This window comes from Rhopilema esculentum, chromosome 21 (assembly GCF_057945365.1).
Source record: "Rhopilema esculentum isolate cy_ngs chromosome 21, ASM5794536v1, whole genome shotgun sequence".
Lineage (NCBI taxonomy): Eukaryota > Metazoa > Cnidaria > Scyphozoa > Rhizostomeae > Rhizostomatidae > Rhopilema > Rhopilema esculentum.
The window spans coordinates 12,660,949-12,677,019 of NC_142835.1; the positions used below are offsets into that span (position 1 = coordinate 12,660,949).

The following is a 16,071-nucleotide window of genomic DNA, read 5'->3' on the forward strand; positions in this document are numbered from 1 at the left end:
CGTGTTAATCAACTTAGTTAGTTTCAAGTGATAGAAAATAATAGCGCAATTCTAAATCTGTTTGATTTGAACATTTGATCGCAATTATGATCCTATTGAGCCGCGCGCTGTAAATTGACTGTGGCCTGGGCTTTCCGGCTTCCTCCTACTGTATTTTCGTATCTCCTTGTGATAGGAGAATTTTATTCTCCACATCCGATATTGGAAAACAACTTACTGTTTCAGATTTAAATTCTGAAAAGCTTAAAGATACACTCGGATACAACAGAATTTTTTAGAATACCACTGGGGGTGTCCATTCTGCGAATCTCCGACGAAAGAGTTCCCGGCTTTACGTGCGCAGGCGAGGTCATGCAAAATACACTATGACATTTATGACACTTAATATTTTTTTCCTCATCGTCGAAAAAAAAGAAAATAGAATATTCCATTCATATTCAAAAAATATTTGTGGATGTAGGCTTATTCCAAGGTGGGGGCTTATTCGAGGACTTATGGTTATATAAGGGGAAAGCAAGTTTTTGTTAAAGAGACTCATTGGTTTTCTAGTAATAATTAGGACCTATTCTGCGATGCTTTAACCAAACAAATTATTTTTCAGTATCTCTATAGAGTTCTAAAAGTATCGCAAAAAAACATTTCTAGAATGGAGAATCATTTAAACTGGCTTTTTGTGACATCACCACTTAAGAACTCTATATATGCCACTGAGCACATTGCCGAACATAACAGTTGCCATCCAAAAATTTGAAGAAACGTCTTAAGTTCTCGAATCTAACAAAATAAAGAAATTTCCAGCGTTGAACATTTTCAAAGTTTCATAAAAATAATTGTGAAAATTCCAATTGCTTGTTGGACAATCCGCCCATATAAGCCTCTGTTGTCCGTGGTGTATCTCGAAAAACCGCATCATTCTCTGAAAATTTTTGTTTTTATTTACGGAAGTACTTCTACTTCGGCGATCGTTCAACAAACACAATTGTTTATGGAATTTATATTCCGTTCTTATCATGTGGAAATCGCCTAAAAACTACAGGGACGCGATCGGCTTGAAATTTGAAATAAAAACAAATGACAGCTAAGAAATATTTGTCTTAAGTCCGTCTGGTGAATGTTGACAAAAGTAAATTTGTTTGTTTTCATTCAAAGCTGAGAGATATGTTCAAAAGGACAAGTAGGCAACCTCTAGGTTATGAAAGAAACAGTCGGGTCAAGCATCAGAATATTGGCAATGTATTTATCAACAATCCAGCCGATTTACTTTGTATCTTTTGCGTTTGTCCTTTTCCACGTATTAGGCAAGTGTAAATATTTGATGAAAACACCAGAGATTTCGGACAAACCTTTCCAACATGTGTTGGTCTCATGTTTCGTAGATTTCCGTTTTTTCTGACGCTACTTGTGAAAATGGATAGAGTTCTATGCTTGCGGGTTCACAGGCAGGAAAACAAACAGAGCAGATAGCAATCAAGAACACCGTGCCGGAAATGATCCGGGGTGCACGATTAAGCACCCGCCATTCGCCAAGAACATTACGGTAATGAATGATTATATCGAAAAATCACGTGATTTCTGGCGGAGACTAGAAAACAAAAGTGGTTTATATTCTCAAAGAACAAGCATTTTTTGTTTGACAGCGTCAGGAAGGACACGATGTCGAAGCAAATCTACTGCGAATGTAGTGCAGGTCAAACCTGAAATCGAGTCTAACTACAATTCCCCAAAATAAATCGCGAGTTAGACAGAATCTTTGTGCTGTTTCAATATTTGAAGATATCACATTGGAGCTGTGTTGAATTACGAGCGCAAACATGTCTCCTGTCAGAACATGCTTTTTCCTGACCTTTTTAACTGCAGTTTTCATTCAGGGTCGCGATGGAATCAACGATCGGCCGAAGAGATCCGAAAATGGTAAGTTGCAGGGCAAGATCTTTTCATGCTTCGCTTACGCACTAAACTCAAATTATCATAATGGAAATTCGTTAGAAACCAAAGGCCGAGATACAACTTTTTGTTGGAGGGGGGGGGGGCAGCCTTGATAAACAAGTGTAGGAACAACCATATTTTACAAATAAAAGTATTTTACTTATGTTACTTGAAGCTTTTGGGGGCAAGCTAAAGCGTTCATCGGTATCATTGTAGGGCCTGGTTCACTTAACGGATGTAACAAAGATAATTATTTCGCAATTATCGAAAAGCCAATATCTTAGCTACTGACAAGCACATAAGTGGCCGACGACTGACATTGTCTGCCAAAAGTCTCTGTAAATCACAATAAATCTCTTAATATCTTATACAGCATCCCCCTCTCCCCCATTGAACAATGTTGTTTATACTAAGATTCGATGTGGTTCAATCATTGGATCCATTTGAGATAATCATGATACTAAATCTTCAACAAACATTGTTTTGGAGAAGAGGTGTTGCGGTGTCTTTTTTTACTGGAAACAGTTAATTTTATTTGTACCCTTCCTCAAAGATTGCACTGTCCTGTCAACTTGCTCAGAAACACGACAATTAAGAAATATAACATTTATGTGATCTCCTTTTTCGTGGAGAGGGATGTTTTGGGTAACACGCTCTGCACCTTCGGAGCTCTTCTTTCAACGTTTGCCAGGTTTTTATGCACTGCGGCAAACTGCGGATTTAGATTTTAACCCACAAGCACGTTAATCAAGGAGGTTGCCTTGCCTTATAAAATATATTCGTCCTTTGGTGACAAACCGCGAGGTTTTTTATCGTAAATATTGGCTTAATATAGAAATTGAGCCCCGGCATAAACAAGACACTAAACAAGCTGCCATTTCATTCTCGTTCCCAACATTGCAAATATAAGACAATATTCCCTTTCATGTGAAACTACGATATTATCCCATATGCTGGCTCAGTATTTTAAATTGCTTCCTTTGTTGGATCAACTCGTGGAGATCAATGAGAAGTCCTTGGAAAGCCCTCCTTGAGGCGATAGAAATTTCCGCCGTTGAAATGAGTCCATTCGTTGTTAATATCATTTTTAATATAAATCGAGAGCTATGCTTCCTTTATCAAGTCTTAAATTCTTTTCTCACGCTTACTTGAGAACTCTAAATGAGGTCCAGGCAATTGTGGCCTTCTTTTCATATCCATCTTTACTAATTCCCTTTGTTCTGCAAGACAAATATGGTGTCTATGAAACGGTCAGGGGCAGTCAGATTGCTCAAGTACCAAAAGATAGGGATCCTGACAGGGTATAAGATTATGCACACAAAATATGAATTAAAACGATGCAAGTTGCAAGTTGACAAGCCGTGCATGGCGAGTCGTATTCTTTCTTGCGATTGCTTTCTAGCAAGATAAAATAATAGAACTATTAGTGAGTCGCTCGATGGATTACATCGTCCTGCTGAATAATCTTAATCAAATATATAATATGCTAAAGATATTCAAGGCTAAATATGACTGCTGCTTTGTGCAATATTGTTTAAGTTTGTAATGAGATAACAGTTAGACGTTAATGCAATTTCGAAGATTTGAAAAATTATGGATTGACCTTCAAAGGCTGAGCCTAATGCCGTCAAAGGTTCGCTCCTTCACAGGATTTTCACGTTTGATGGCAGATAGATTCAGAACTCTGATGTAAATTTGCTCTCACGATTTTATCAGCCAATCAACTGTGGTACTGAATATGTGTCGTTTAGGAAGCTAACACTAAGTCTGACCGGTACCAGGACAAAAGGAAATCATTTAAAGCATCAAAAAATTTCAAACCCCATGAAAAAACTGCAAAAAATCCAAAACTCCATAAAAATATGCAAAAGCATTTCATACCCCCACCGTTTTGTCAGAGGACATTTGTAACTTTTTGCAACGAGACATAAAAATTATTTTTCAACATCAGCATCTGGCTCTTCTGGTTTTGAGGAGTCATAAAACGTGAAGATATTGCCACCAATTTAAGAAAAATTTTCAAAAAATGTATCTACAAAATACGATTTCATACACCTTTTTTCCCCAAAAAATTATATTCCCCCACAAACTATCCTCAGAGAGTTTCATACTCAGGGGTTTGTTTCCACCCCATTACCATCCAGACTTAATGACAGCACCTTTAGTGGCATTTCTTAAAGACAAATTCTAGAATGTAGCTGAAATTTCTAAATTTTTAATGATACTTGGGCTTCGAATTACCCAAAAAATAAAACCTCAGAAGAAATTATCTTACTTAAAAGCTTGAATTTTTTATCTGAAAATTTGCACCAATTGTTATGTTATACGTACATATAAAGACAGTTTGTCCAGGATATACAATTACATGCACTATCAGTGCCATCGGAACGAAATTCATATTGGGGAGGTTGCCCATTGTTCTCCTTCTCATTCAGTACGCTGTTATAAAGGAAACATACTACAGCCCCCGCAGCCCCCCGGTTCCGACGGGCCTGACTATGTTTAATTAAAACTATATGAAAACAAAAGTTATTTGCAATTCTGAAAAATAGAATAATAAGCATCGTTCGACCATAACAATTTAGTGATGAAGATCTAACATAATATGACATGACATATGACATAAAAGAATGATATGACATAAAAGTACATGGGAGTGTTTTCGCATCAATCGAATAAACACCCTTGGTAGCAGAGCCTTGAAGAAGCCAGAAGAGGAAAAATTGTTCGAAAAGCTTGGCTGCCGGCCTCATATCTTAAAAGAAATTTTTTGCCCTGAACTTTTTCAAAAGTAACACAGCTTTCTAAGCGAATGAAAGTCTCACAAAACATTTAATTACGATTGTCAAGCTTGTATCGTGCTAGTATGCTTCATTTCTTAAAATGCCTTCCTGGCGAAGAAAAAAGTAGCAAAAACCTGACTGAGCAGAGTGCTCACGACCAAACTTGCTTTCTCGATTATCTCGAATATACGTACATAATATGTCCCTCAAGAATGACTGAAGAACAATTTTTGGCTCAGAATGATTAGTTAAAATCAAGTTATTCTTTCAAAAACGTGTGCATACTTAACGATTCAGTTTCAAGCGAGGCCTTGTTCTCGCAAGGGTACTTGACTGTCGCTGACAAAATTATGTGACAAAGCCTTACTGTCTTGTTTTGTAGATGATTGTGACTTTGATGACGGCCGAACCCCACTTTGTCATTGGGAGAATGCCGGTACAGAGCTGACTTTCACGCGTCATTCTGGCAGCACGATGAGCCACTCAACTGGGCCAGATGGCGACCATTCAAGATACAAAAGTGAGTCATTTTACTTCCATTTTCTCTTCAAGATGCCACGTGAGAATCGTGAATCGTGATTTCTGTCATTGCCTTCATTTGCAGATTCCTGTCTGCTAAAGTGGGTAGCCTAGAAATGCTGCCAACTAACTTTCACTCTCCCTCGGTTTCTTCGCAGATGGCTCTTATATCTACCTCGAGTCATCAAATGTCAAATTTGGGGAAAGAGCTCGAGTCACCAGTAAGAGACTGAAACCTACTGTTGGCAGAACCTTGCGATTCTATGCATACATGTATGGCAGTACTGTAAATTATTTAAGAGTTTTCATTCAAAAAAAGAACCAAGCATTAAACGAACTTTGGAAAATGTCTGGGAATCAGGGAAAGAAATGGATTGAAGTCAAACTGAGGATTGTCAGCTTAGTTCCGTATCAGGTAGGAGCTACAGTTTATTGATCCGCATCCGTGCCGATCAATACGGACGGAATGAATGTACAATGAGAGTAAACAACCTATTGCATGTGAAACCTAGCGCATGTGAATAGAGTTGTTAACATGACCGTAATGATGTAACGACGACAAATGCTTTTATACGTTAGCTCCATTTTCTTTGGTGTAGCGTGCGAACGGCGTATATGATTTCGGTGATTAGAATTTGAGCAAATTAACCCCACCAAAAAGAAAATAATTAAGGGTCGCACTGTGTAATATACGTGGAAATATACTGATGTTTCCCATTGTGCTTGGGTCCACAAACATGAACTAATGTGTTCATTAAGGATACTTGAGTGTGAGATATATTGTACGTTCTTGACCAATACATCTAATAGTACTCATTATGAATCGTCACATTTAGAAATCCTAATTGTAGGAGACTCAGTGAACTCCGATTTGGGTTCTTCGAGAGTTGAAATAGCCAATAGGAATACATCTCTAATCAGAACATACTGAGCTGTGCATGCACAGCGAGCCTCGATGCGGAAGGGGGGGGGGGCGATGAAGAACTGCATTTTGTGAGACAAGAGTTTTATTTGATGGTAGGATCCCCTAGTTCTTGGATGAAAATAGAATAGATTATCCATTGTGGCATTAAACTCGCCTAGAAGTGGTTACATCACACCAAAATTTGGAACAGCCATGAGTAGTCTAATTGGAACAGCCATAGTAATAGCACATCGTCAAAATTAAGGATTTTTAAAGGTCGGAATTGCCTTGTTTTGCCCCTCAGAGAGTGTCAATCTAGGGTATTGCCAAATGAGGGGTGGTGCTGCTAAAATATTACACCGTGGGATGTTCATCATACTTTTCTGCAAGACCTGTCAGCATTGGAAGACGAAGGAAAACCATGCTCCTTGAAACGCAGAAGTCCCCTTTTGTGATGCTTTGCGTTATATTTTGATCCTGCCAAAATTAAAAACGAAAGTTCCCCACGTGATTTTACCATAACATGGTTACAAGTTTACAAATTCCTAAGGGATACACCCTTAGTAAGACACATTTATCACTTTATGCGCACCCTGATTGCTTTACTGGGTCAATTGTTCTCATATAGCAAGCATTTCACAGTTATAGCACCATTCACATGCGTACGCAATGCTTTTCTCGACGACGACTGCCATGCCATGTACCTAACTTTAGATCAGTTAACCTCAGATCAACTTCTACATTTGAGCCACTTCAAACGATATCTTGCTAAGATATTGAATTCCATTTTAGATAACATTTGAAGCAGCCGTCGGAAGGAATTTTCAGAGCGACATAGCAATAGATGATATAACTTTCATTGACGGTTTGTATCATGTTAAAACTCGTCTAGATCCTATTGGTGCTCCTTCTACAGCTCATATTGGTGCTTATCTTTGTGATTAAGACATCTCAATTGACTTTCCACGCATGTTTTGGATCTTTTTCCCTTGCACACATTATGCGTCAGAAGTAACTGAAACTTTCTCTTCACGTCATTTGAACCAAACCATATGTAGTACCGGCGTTTTTTACCAAGATACGTTATCTAAAGAGCGAAATACGGTAATGTTACGAGAGGCATTTTAAAATATTTCTCATTTTTCAGACAAACCAATAAGGACAGGTTGGTCACAGTGGAATTCATGGACCACATGCCAAGTGCAAAATAATTGGTGCAGAAGGGAACGCTTTCGTCTCTGCATCAGGAGTGGAGAGGAAGGTTGCGCAGCTCAGGCAGATGAAAATTTGCAGAAAGAAGTCGCAAGTTGTGATAGTTCCCATTGTAGAGGTAAGTGCCTTTCTCTCACTCACTTTCAATATCATTTTGCATTTCATTTACTGTTATGTTCTCCATAACCTAAATTATTGGGGAGATGAAGCAGCATTTGTTCGAAGGTCCGTTCCGCATGTACATATGAGGTACTTTCTCATTGGCTCAGATTCAGACAAATGTATAAAATATAGCCCTAACACTATGGATCTAGACTCGGCTCCCGAACAATAAAATATTGTACTCTTTGAAAAAGCACGAAATAGCGGAAACATGGCATGCGGTCGTCCGACACTCCTCAGTGTATAGACGTCGGATAACGACCAAATGAAGGCAGAAAATTTTCATCCAGGTGTCGATCGAAACCAACATGAAAGGAAGCAAGACGCGTTGAAATGGTTATTTTTTTACCAATCAGCGACCGCTAACCTCTCGTCTAGTTTGAGAGTCGAAGAGCGAAAACGAACTCTTTCTGTCTACACAAGATATTACTCTGAGGAGTGTCGGACGAAAAGTGCTTCAGCGTGATATGTTTCCGCTTTTAGTGTCTAGTTCATCTTCACATCTTCAAAGTTTGCAATACCAAAAACTTATTGTACTCTCTTTTGCATTTTAGTTGATGGGCACTGGAGCTCCTGGTCATTATGGTCTGCTTGCTTATCGCCCTGTGGTAGTGGCAAACGATGGCGAACGAGGCAATGCAGCGAACCAGCACCTCAGTTTGGAGGAAGGACGTGTGCTGGCACGGCAACAGAATCGGTCTCCTGCTGGAGCGGCTTTTGTGATTCAGGTGAGTTAGATTGTAAAGCAAAACATTCTTTAGCTGATGATAATACTGGCAATTTTTACAGTTTTCTGATTTCCGAAACTCTTGTTTTAAATCTGACTTGAAATATTTTTTGTTTACCATTTTCTCAACAAATTGTTTAAAACAGTAAGTGGTTTTGAAAAAAGCAAACATTTTACAACATATTAACTAAAAGCTTTTTCGTCTGACACTCCTCAGAGCATAAAACGTCAGAATGAAGGTCCGAAAGAACACGATGAAAAATATATACCCAGTTGTAGATCAAAATAGGCCAATCGAAAAAAGCAAGCACAAGATCGGTATAGTTGACCAATTAGTGCCGCGTGCCTACAGAAAAAGTTACCATTGGAGTCCAAGAGAGAAAACAAACTCCTTCAGTCTACACAATGGCGGCTTTTTCGTTTGTATGTAGATAGACTCCAAAACTGTTAGATGGAAGGACGACCGGGCTCTGCCAATTATCCGAAACATGTCGTCATAATAGAGTTTTGCACAATCTGGGTTGTCTAAAAGATGTTGACCGATGGCAGAATCACTTGTTTTAACAGTGTTTCTAGACCTACAAGATCGAGGAGGCTGTTCTTTTTGAGGGGCAGTTTTGTTTCTCATGTTGAAAGGAACATGCTGTTTTATACATGGCTTTGAAAAAGGCAAACATTTAGTAAACTAAAGCTTTTCGTCTGACACTCTTCAGAGTTTAAAACGTCAGAAAGATCGAAAACTCTACGCTAAGAAATATATATAGCCAGTTGTGGATCGAAATAGGCCAATCAGAAACACGAGCACATGACTGTAAAGGTTGACCAATCAGTGCCGCTTGCCTATTAGAATGTTCACAGTGGAGTCCTAAGGTGAAAATGAACTCCTTTTGTCTACACAGTAGCGGTTTTTTCTGTTTTATCCTATCCCTCAATCTTTGGGTTGTGCGTCCTACGTAGCCAGAATCACACTGGCACGTAAATTCATAAATGACGGAACTTTTTTGGTTGGTAGGAACGCAATCTTTATAAATGGATGGAAGGGCTCTCCTAGTGCTGTAAACAATACGAGGATTGACAACAAAGAAACATTTTGTGATGGCTTGCCTAATCTGACTCTCGAATCCCAAGAAAGTGTTACCAATCCATGATAGTTTCAAATAAACTGGGCACTTTTGCGGACCAAACTTTTGAACAGCTGATAAACTTGCGATCTTCTCCTTAGTATCAGGTAAAATGACATCTTCTGGATAGCCGTTGTCCAAAAAGATCGTTTTAAGTTTTTCAAGTTCAGCGTGCAGTTTAGATTTCGAGCAGATCATCAGTGCCCTATGTACTAAAGTTTTGTCAGGGTTGACTTTGCGTTGTTTTGGGCAAAATGAATTCCAGCGTATGTACTGACCGGTAAAAGTAGGCTTGCGATATACACTGGTAAGAAATCTAGTGTAAGACTTTTCGACCAAAACATCTAAAAATGGCAAGGAATCATTTTCTTCCTTTTCAAACGTAAACTGGAGGGCTGGGTGTAGGCTATTAAGGTGTTTTAGAAAAATATCACACTCAGCCTCTGTTTTGAAAATGGTATATGTGTCATCCACATACCGAAAATAGACACCTGGCTTTTGGTCGTAGTCGAAAAAACGCTCTTCATGAAAGCCAACAGAGATATTGGCCAAGGCAGCTCCCAGAGGGCTACCCATAGCGACACCATCCTTTTGTTGGTACATTTCATTGTTAAAGCTGAATTCAACTGAACGTGTTGCAGTTTCCATCAGTTCAATGAATACTTCCTCTGGGAATGGTGGACTATTAAGCTCGCTCCGGTACAAAGCGTCGGCACATATTTTGATGGTCTCATTCAAAGGGACATTTGTTAAAAGACGACTAATGTCGAAAGAACATATGAAAGATGTTTCGTTTTCGATGTTCAAGTTTTGCATGGACTCAGCGAACGTAAAAGAATCATTTATGCAATTTTTGAATTTTTTTGAAAAACAGGGTCCAAAACTTCAGAAAACCACTTAGCCAGTTCGTGTTCTGCTGAGCCAATCATAGACAAGATATTTCTAAGTGGGATGTTCGGTTTGTATATTTTAGGGAAGCCATACATTTATGGTCGTTGAGAGCCCGTGGATCTTATCCTATCATAAATTTTTGTAGCCAACACTTTTGAGTTAAGCAGTTCCAACAAACGTTTTTGGAGTTTCCACTTTAGTTTGGCTGTTTTGTCCTGTGTTTCGACATCACCCAATTTAGCAAATTTTTCTTTGTCGTGGAGAATTACCTCCATTTTATTGATGTAGTCCTTTTTGTTCAAAATTACCACTCTAGACCCTTTATCAGGTTTCGTAATAAAGATGTCATTGTTAGCCCGTAGAGATTTTAGTGCTTGGAAATGTTCTCTATGCAAAAGAAAATCAGAGTGGTCGATGGGAGAGCCGCTATACCCATATGCCATAATCGCTTAGTCGTGCGTGAAAGAATAAAGGTAAGTCCGTGATAGGCTGCTACAAATGTGCCACGAAACGGTAAATTTTTATGATAGAAAAATTGCTCTTTATCTTATCTTGCTTTTATGTATAGCTTTTTAAATTTTGTGCCACTTATTTGAAGGAAGTGACAATTGCGACTTCGACGACGACGCAAATCCTTTCTGTACATGGACGAATTCGAACAATTCACTTCAGTTTCATCGCAAATACCTTTGGACTGGTACCGCAGGAACGGGTCCTCCAGGAGACCACTCAAATAATTCACGTGAGTTGTCTTATGCAAATCTCAGTTATAGAAAACCATAACTTTTATGAATATTTTGTTGCACTAATCAGCATAGTTTACAAATATTTGCTAAAACAATAAACAAAAACCTTGCATTCTAGAGGGGAAGTACATTTACCTCGAGTCTTCATCGCCTGCGAAACACGGACAGTACGCCAGGCTGATCAGCGGGATAATGAAACCAACTCGGTCGAGGAGCCTTAAGTTCTTTACTTATATGCATGGAAGAAGTGTCAATTATCTTCGTGTTTTGATCAGAGCGGGAAACGCAACTAGAGAAATCTGGAGGCTTGGCGGCAACCACGGCCAAAAGTGGATGCTTGGAAGAGTCGACTACTCGTGCCCAGTACCTTATCAGGTGCGCGCTACTTTGCAACTTTGAGACCTACTGCAAATGTCACATTTCATTTCTGTTTCACGAAATATGATTTTCTAAATCGTTAAAGGGATTTCAGTATTTTGATACAACATCTATTGTAAGTTTAAGTTAAGGCTTGCCAAAAAATTCCAATATTTTCTCAAACTCTTAACAATCATTATTATATTAAGCTTTTCTGGATTTGCATTTTTTATATTTTACAATTTGCATACCGATTAGCTTGTTGCAGATTTTGTTTGGATAAGCTTAACTTGTGTTTAAATTCATTTTTAAAACATTCGTAAATGAATTTTATCAAATTTTAGATAATTTTTGAAGCAGCAGTAGGAAAGACCTTTCAAAGTGACATTGCAATCGACACAATACACTTTGAAGAGGCAAAAGGTAAGTTCCCTTGTGCCTATTCTTAACACCCTTTCAAGCTACTTTCTTTTAACATTTAGCTGATCGTGATTTTATGTTCACTGCCAACCGAAAGTAATTGGTAGCTACATTACTCCTCCAGCCAGCTACGTTTTGAGATTTGACGTTTCAATGGTTTATCTAAATTAAGCATTTTATTTTATTTCAGTTTCTAAGAAGACTGAAAAGTCGAAGTTCGCACAGAAAATAAACAGGAGTAATGAAAAAGGACCCTCTAGGGCTTTGCTGTGTACAGTCCTTGTAACTTGTATTTTTCTAATTTACCAACCTTTTATGCAAAAGAGAATAGTTTAGCGAAAATTGAATGAAATGCAGTAAAATATTTGTGTAACATTTGTTAATAAATTATGGAAGTTTATTTTTGTAAATTTATTAGATTGAAAGCAGATTATTTATTACATTTTTGCAAAAAGAATTTGTCATTAGAAAATTAATGCTCATTTTTCAACATATTTCTCTTTTTCTCAATGCCAAAATGATGTAAACATTGAACTTTCAACATGCTGCTAGTTACGAAAACCAGCAGCAAGTTGCAAACCTTGCCCCATTAAATGTGGAAACGTTAATTTGAGATCTGGCTCGACTTCTTGATACAATGTTCGATCTTGTTTGGGAATCGAAGAAGAGAAAGTCTTCAAATGAATGAGGCAACCTTTAGTGTGTATCGGAACATCGATCAATGCAGTCACTAAATAAATCCATCCCTGACTAACGTGTCATTTCCAACCCAGCGAGTCTTATTTTACGTGCAGAGAACACGGAGCCAGAGAGAGAGACAGTGCGTTGCGTGATTGTAACTGAACTCTGAACTGAACTGACTTACATATAAATTAACATGCTTATATACAGAAATGAATATCTAAAATTAACACAAATGATGTAAGGAAAACAAAGGATAGGAAGGGTGAGTAAAGGTGAGGAGTAAATTGAATAGCGTGGCAAAGATTGACAAACAATAGGGATTAGCGAATGCGTGATATAAGAGTGACGTAGAGGATACCTGTGCTGCGATGTGAGAATGTGGGAAAATGATGGAATGAATGAGAAGGAAAAATTGATGTAAACAGGCCTAAGTAGAGTCACTACAAACCCTCAGGACTGAAATCAAAGAGCATGCGCATTAAACTTGATATCGCATGCTTTTTGAATCCAGAACGGAGGGTAGCCTCGCACACTAGAAGAGTTTCACTCGTTGGTCTCCCCAACAAAAATATCAGTCTCTTGTCAATTTGATTGAAAATTGCTTGAAAAACAAATACAATTTATTTCAAGTCTTGATTGCCAGAGTGCTTTTAAATGCTCCAAATGTCTTCTGATGTAGCAGTTTAATTCAGATGGACAAACTAGATCACTGATATATTTAGGCGTATTATCCTGTTTAATTGACTCATTCTTTATGCAAATAGTCGTTTCAAATTTGCTTGGAAAATTTGTCCGTGTTAGAAAAACTTTTGATTTTTTAGAAAAACTAAAATTAGACCAGCACTAACGAAGAAAGTCAAATTTTTGTTTGATAATTGCATTCTTTTGCTAAAGTTAGCCATCACGGCTGCTTCTGAAAGCGATAACGCTTTTTAAAAACAAACACCATTACCAACATTATTTGCACTATGAAGGGAGAAGCCTATGCTCTAGCTCCAGAGCCCACCTGCCACTAGCAATCAATAATTTTCCTTAAGTATAGCAAGTGTTGAATTGTCTCTTGTTGGACGAGATTCTCATGTTCAGCCCATTTCAAAGATTTTTGGTTTCCCATCAGGTCAGGCGAACTATTTCACTGAACAGATAGGTATTCTATTTACTATTTACATTCTATTTATAGTTTCATTGACTAAATTCCGAATGGTAAAGATTTCAAGCTGGAAGCTTTCTAGTCCTCGTAGGAGAAGTGATGAAATTAAAACCACCATCAAAAGCCGGTACCTTACAACGATTTAACTCCCTCTCGAATAAATGCTCCCTCAATGATTATGATCATTATATTGATCATTATTGAATAAACTTTGAAATGAGGACCCCCAGGAAAGGCGATTCCTTTGAAATACCTCCCCCTTTCATAATTTTATAATCCGCATTGTCTAATGTTTGCTCATTTGTCAGCTTCATTGTCTGGGTACCCATTTGGTTGACTTTCCTAGAGACTAGGACCCCGTTTACACTGTGCCGGATAAATTTTATCCGCATCAAAATTATTTCAGATAGTCGTCGCGTTTACACTAGACCCACGCTATCCGCACGAATTTAAGAGCGGCTATCCGAACAAAATTAGTTCACCTAGGAAAGTGGATGAAATTAGTTCGGGTAGCCATGTGGTACAGTGTAAACGTATTTATCCGGATAAATTTCATCCACATCGTATCTTGCTCGAAAGCGATTGGCTTTTTCATCCAATTTTAGTTTTCACTGTCTCCCAATCAAGACCTTTCGCCATCTTGGCTGCCTTGTTGTCGATAAATACTCGTGTTAAAAGTGCAGTATCTTGCCAGTCCACGTAAAATTGGCATCCTTGTCAGCTTTCTTGTCAGCTTTCCCTACTTTCTTTGCTAGTTCAGTGTCGTTTTGTTTCAAGAACAAACTATTAAAACAAACTAGGCCTAATTTGTATTGACAATATTTTTGGATTTGGTCTAAAAGAGAAGCAGATGATTCTGAAGAGAGAATGAAATCTTTTTACATTAGCGGCAATTTTGTTATTACTTTGTTGCCCAGAGAAGACTCCATTTTGGGCGTTCTGTGCATGATTTAGGTCATGTGACTGCAGTTATCCGGCACAGTGTAAACGGGAGGGCAAAGTGGACACAATTTGTGCGGCATAGTGTAAACGCAAATCAATCCGAACAACTTTTATGCGGATAAATTTTATCCGGCACAGTGTAAATGGGGTCTAACTTCCTGAGCATCGGGGAGTCTTTAGGGCGTGACAAAAGCAATTGTCTACATTGTCTCAAAAGTAAAAAAAATCATTCGTCAGATTTCCTCATTTTCCACCAGGCAAGCAAAGGCGAGTTTTAATAATGAATAAGCATGAAACTGACAGTGCAAAAATTTATTTCATGTGCTTAGAGGGCTACCAGCTCTTATCATTCTAGACAAATTCCTGCTTATAAAAGAAATGTGTTTAAATGAGTTGTAGAAAAAGACGCAAAATGCCCGCAATGCTTCAAGGTGTTTCATTGGGAATGTTAAACAGTTTGTTTGCTCTGTAAACAAGGGGCAATGCAAAGAAACACGCAAGTCACGTTTTCTGTGGCCATCCTCAAGGTTCATTTTTAGGCTCCTTTCTTTTCATTGTGTACCTTAATGACTTTGAGAGTTGCTTGGACTTCTCCAAAGCAAATATGTATGCAGATGATACACATACAGCAATGGCATCTAACGTTATATGTTCCAAAAAAGATATTTGATATCGAATTATAATACAAGGAACTATAGAGATTCCACATTCTCAAGCTAAACCTTGAAATAACCAAAAAAGGATTTCATTACTCGAGCATTAAGGCTTGGAATGGCATTCCAGTTAATATAAGAAAACTTTCATCATTATGCCTATTCAAAACACATCTTAAAAGGCATTTGATGAGCCTTGAAAATTATTCAAGTCCCCTCAAGAACGACTCCCTGGAAGATCAGGTTTTTTTAATTACTTTTTCAATGCATAGCTTTAGATTTTCTCAAGTTTATTTTTTCGCTGAAGGAATATCGCTGTTTTATTGTTATAATTAGCATTTAAGAAACAAGTTCCAAGGTGGCTTAGCGCGCCATCGAAATAGGTATTAAACAGCGAGTCAGGTCCAATTTTCAGTCTCCATATTCTCTAAGCAAGCCTTTTGAAAAAGTCTTTGTTTCAAAATATTGTCAAGGTACATTTCTTTTATGTGTTGTGGCTTCCTTCTCTCCCTAGCAGGTAATTTCACATGTCAGAGCACTGCATGTTGATACAGACCTCTGTGAACTAATCATTTACATTAGTTTGATGACACTTGTTTAAGCTTCTTAACTGTCGCAGCTGAAATATATGTAAAAGAATGTACCCTTTAAAACCAGCCAATGCCCTATTTCATTGCGCAGTCGATAAGGTTCATCATAGAGGGACAGAGATTCAAGAATTTGCCCTGTACTGCCGAGGAAGCCAAGAATTTGCCGAGGAAGAGTCTTGTATGCGGGTTTCACTTGCTTTAACTTGTTTAATTATAGTTCAATTTTGTGAAATGCAGGTACAGGAATGATTGATATGACAATTGCAATATTGATAGGGGATGGC

The 16,071-nt window shown here is 38.1% G+C and overlaps 1 protein-coding gene across 1 annotated transcript; it reads left to right on the forward strand.

Annotated features, from left to right (window-relative positions):
- The first annotated feature begins 1,770 nt into the window (after positions 1 to 1,770).
- LOC135684376 (MAM and LDL-receptor class A domain-containing protein 1) lies at positions 1,771 to 12,236 on the forward strand. The gene is made up of 10 exons (XM_065199918.2): positions 1,771 to 1,911; positions 5,092 to 5,229; positions 5,387 to 5,643; positions 6,925 to 6,997; positions 7,280 to 7,462; positions 8,061 to 8,234; positions 10,844 to 10,987; positions 11,110 to 11,366; positions 11,693 to 11,771; positions 11,959 to 12,236. The coding sequence occupies exons 1-10, from the start codon at positions 1,812 to 1,814 to the stop codon at positions 12,102 to 12,104; spliced, it is 1,551 nt and encodes a 516-aa protein (XP_065055990.2). The 5' UTR covers positions 1,771 to 1,811; the 3' UTR covers positions 12,105 to 12,236.
- The last annotated feature ends 3,835 nt before the right edge of the window (positions 12,237 to 16,071 follow it).